Raw genomic sequence first — 3,778 nt, 5'->3', positions numbered from 1 at the left:
CCCTGCCCAAGCGCCTTGCCCTAGTGGGGGTAGGCGGTCATTGCGCACTGCCTAGTGTCTGCACAGCACAGGCCGTAAAAACAAAAAAAAGGGAAACTAATTACTGATTTTCAAATATTTCACAGTTGTTAATTACGGTTCCAATAATGTAAAAATAATGTCTTAAGCCTTTCCATGTGCACAAGGCTCCCACCATTGGAGAGTATGGGAAAGGGCATCACCTTTACACGAAATTGTTCAAAGCAAAATAACTCCAACTTTTTCATGTTTTGCATGTCTGGTAAGCTTACCAATGCTTTGCAAAGAACACGAAGTTCAATTAAACTCGAGGGAAGCTTTGGTATGTATCGAAGTCTGCCACATCCAGCTAGGTGAATGTGGCTTAAGGACTTCATATTCTCCAGTGATCTTGGCAGATTTACTACCGCTGGGCAGCATGAAAGATTCAATACCTCCACCTTCTTCAACAGTCCAACACCATCAGGCAGTGCTTTAATCATTGTTTTGTCCAAGTAAAGCTCAACCAAAGAATTTCTTAGATCACCAATAGACTGAGGCAACTCGTTGAGTGAGTGGCAACCAGTGAGAATAAATTTCTGGAGAGAACTCAACCTACAAATACTGTTTGGGAGTTTCTCAAGTGAAAAGCAATTGACTAAGTTCAAGTAATCGAGCTGCTGAAGCTTTCCAATGGTTTCATGCAAGTTAACCAAATCAAAACAATTATCAAGATATAACCTCTCCAAGCGAGGAACTCCTGAAAAGTCAGGACATTCAGACAGGGACACACACCAACTGAGTTTCAGAACTTTCAATTGTTGAAACATCTGTTAAACAAAGAGATGAATATAAAATATTAATGTCCAATAATATTCAGTTATAAGCTGTGCTGTTTGCGCTGGGTGTGTGGGTTTAGTCTCACATCGGGTGTGTGAGTGTGATGTGTATTGTGTATATCCGTCATTCTGCGGTCTCAATTAACCTTTCTGGGTACTAGCATGTAGTTTGCGTGTTTATCAATATCAAAAAATAATAATAATAATACTCGGATATAAAATAAGAGAAAGAAAAAGAAAAATACTACTCACATTATGTCCAAGCCAGTTCTTCCAAGCTTGTCTCCAGAAACCATAACTTAAGTCGAGCATAACTAGTTCTTGATGATAAAAATCGGTAGGTAGTTTTTCCAATGGACAGTTGTTCCAACTCAGCCATCTTAAACTGGAAGGAAGACAATGAAAGCTCCCCTTCAAGGCTGCTCCATCAACTTGAAGTAATCTTAGTTTGGGCATCCTCTTAAAGCCTTTAGTGTGTAAACAATTGTTGTCATACGGACTTAAGTTAAGAACGAGGCCTTCAACCATTTCATTCCCCTACAATAGAAAAAATAAATAACCAAGTAAAAGAACAAAGAAACATAAAAGAAAATAATTCAGGTTTTTATCTCTTACCTTACCACAATTTAATACCTTCATGATGTAGACCACAACCTGCTATGTTCACTAGGTTCCATAGGGCTTTGCTTGTAGACGATTGCCCTCCCCATGTCTCGAATCTGGTCGTGCATCCACAATTTTTTCGATTTATTAATCTTTAACAGACATTTTCTATGGAGACGATCTATACGGTATCTCGGTTCAAAGCCACAAGCTTCCCATATGGAAATTATTTTTTCTTCCTCCCAACCTATGAAAAAACAAGCAGCATCGAGAAACATGGCTTTCTCAATGTCATCTTGAAGATTATCATAACTTATCTTTAACTTTCCATAGACATCATTATGAGGAATTTGTTTTAATATCCGATGCAAGCTTTTCCATATTTTTTTATCTTTTTTGATTGATAAATCAGACCCCAAAACCTCCAAAGCTAAGGGGAGCCCTCCTGTAGTGTGTACTATGTCAGTTGAAAGCTGCATATAATCATCGGGAGGTTGGTCTGTTGAAAAAGCATAGGAACTGAAGAGTTGAAGACTCTCTTTCTCATTTAATTCTGTTGGCTCGTATATTATCCTATTATTTTCAGGAATTCCACTTAGAACACTCTGATCTCTGGTTGTTATTATTATCCTACTTCCAGAACCGAGGCAATTGAAATCACCAACCAATGCATCCAAATGGGTACGATCTCCCACGTCATCAAGAATGAGAAGATTATCTATGTTTCCAAGTCTTTGTTTTATCAATCTTGATCCTTCTTTAGAACTGCATATTTTTATTTCCTCTCGAGAGATACTGTAGAGAAGTTTCTCTTGCAAAGAAATTATACCATTGGGTTGTGATGCTTGCTCTCTAATGTCTTCAAGAAAACAACTCTTACTAAAGTCTTTAAAGATGCAGTTGTATACGGCTGTCGCAATGGTTGTCTTCCCAATGCCACCTAGACCACATATCCCCAAGAATTGAACCTCCGTAGAACTGATTTTTAATAGTAGAGATAACACAGATTCAATGCGGGATTCTAATCCAACAGGGTTTTTAACACCTATCAAGGGAACCATATTCAATCGTATCCAAGTACTTTGAACAACTGACCTGACCAACTCTGATTAATCATCCCTGTAATTAGTTCACAGAAAAAGAAGTCACAAGTCACAACATAACTGGAAGAAATCTTACTTACTATTAGGATATATTTATTTTTTACTAGAATTGTAGAAATTTACTTGAAATGATAAAAAGTACTTTTGAGGGACTAAGACTTACCCGTTGTTGAAAACCCATCCACTCTTATCTCCTATCGCTCGCAAAGTGTCCTTCCATCTCTGTAGGGTTTCAGGCGCCTCCTTGCCATGTCTCTGAGGTGAAATCTCAAAACATCGAGTTTGATTCTTGATGTCCGATGTCTTAACCTTGAAGAAGATGGGGAAAATGCGGGGGGGGGGGTTGGGTTCCCGGCTTTGGGGGGGGGGCGGGGGGGGACCCACCCTTTTTTTTTTTTTTTTTTTTTTGGCGGGCACCGCGGGGGTTGGGGTTTTTTTTGTTTCAAGAAGTGCCGGCTCAATATCTTTCCCTTTCCACAGATCTTTGCTGTCAATGAAAGCATGAATTCCACGATCCTTTAGAGCCATGTAAAGGTGGCCAACTAGGATATTGCGGGTGTCTTCGCCTCTAAAGTTGATAAACACGTCATAAGTACTTGAAGATCCAGCCCATGGCTCCATGAAGATAGCAGGTGTAGATAGATAGATAGATGCGATTGTGAGTCTGTAAAGGAGGAGCTCTATTTGTGTGCGAATTGATTTGTGTTGATTGAAGAAGGTAGATGATGAACGATAAAGAATCTGTTAAGGAGCTCCCTATTTGTGTGCGAATTGGTTTACGATGATTGAAGATGATAGATGATTAATGGAAAAAAAGTGCCGGTTTTGTTTCCTGATGCTCTGTAAATGTAAATGTACGAGGAAGAAAGTGGCAACAGAGGAAATAAAAAGTATTCCTGTACGGGGAACTAGGACCTAATCCAGGTTACTTAATAACCCAGACCACCCATCACTTATCCTACCATGAATTGCACCACCAATCCCATTCCTCATTATCTCTTTCCTTAAACCCATCTAACATGAATAACCATCTCACACCTTCCATAATTTCAAACTATTTGGAAGGACAATTACACCAAACACTACCTCCTGATTTGTCTAAATTATTTCTTTCCATTATCCCTCATCTAACAGCTATTACCCACCAAAATTCAAGCCCACACACAAATCCCATACCCATGCTTAATCAATCCAGTCAGAATCCACCCACACCCGACCAGATTTTTCTCCCCTCAA

General features: G+C 39.3%; 2 protein-coding genes across 2 annotated transcripts; both read right to left on the bottom strand.

Moving 5' to 3' along the window:
• Window positions 1-257: 257 nt before the first annotated feature.
• Window positions 258-874, bottom strand: LOC122640913 (disease resistance protein RUN1-like). Its single transcript, XM_043834196.1, has 2 exons — window positions 453-874; window positions 258-367 (listed from the first exon to the last, which is right to left on the bottom strand). Exons 1-2 carry the CDS (start codon window positions 825-827, stop codon window positions 320-322), a joined length of 423 nt encoding a protein of 140 aa, XP_043690131.1. The 5' UTR covers window positions 828-874; the 3' UTR covers window positions 258-319.
• A 582-nt stretch (window positions 875-1,456) lies between these two features.
• On the bottom strand, window positions 1,457-2,867 carry LOC122640519 (disease resistance protein L6-like). Its single transcript, XM_043833732.1, has 2 exons — window positions 2,706-2,867; window positions 1,457-2,558 (listed from the first exon to the last, which is right to left on the bottom strand). Exon 2 carries the CDS (start codon window positions 2,498-2,500, stop codon window positions 1,472-1,474), a length of 1,029 nt encoding a protein of 342 aa, XP_043689667.1. The 5' UTR covers window positions 2,501-2,558; window positions 2,706-2,867; the 3' UTR covers window positions 1,457-1,471.
• Between the last annotated feature and the right edge of the window lie 911 nt (window positions 2,868-3,778).

This window comes from Telopea speciosissima, chromosome 9 (genome assembly GCF_018873765.1).
Source record: "Telopea speciosissima isolate NSW1024214 ecotype Mountain lineage chromosome 9, Tspe_v1, whole genome shotgun sequence".
NCBI lineage: Eukaryota > Viridiplantae > Streptophyta > Magnoliopsida > Proteales > Proteaceae > Telopea > Telopea speciosissima.
This window is presented reverse-complemented; position numbering and strand designations above follow the sequence as displayed.

Coding starts and splice junctions, on each gene's coding strand:
- LOC122640913 (XM_043834196.1), bottom strand. CDS start 827: ATGTTTCAACAATTGAAAGTTCTGAAACTCAGTTGGTGTGTGTCCCTG. Junction 368..452: donor GACTGTTGAAGAAGGTGGAG/GTATTGAATCTT, acceptor ACATTCACCTAG/CTGGATGTGGCAGACTTCGA.
- LOC122640519 (XM_043833732.1), bottom strand. CDS start 2,500: ATGGTTCCCTTGATAGGTGTTAAAAACCCTGTTGGATTAGAATCCCGC.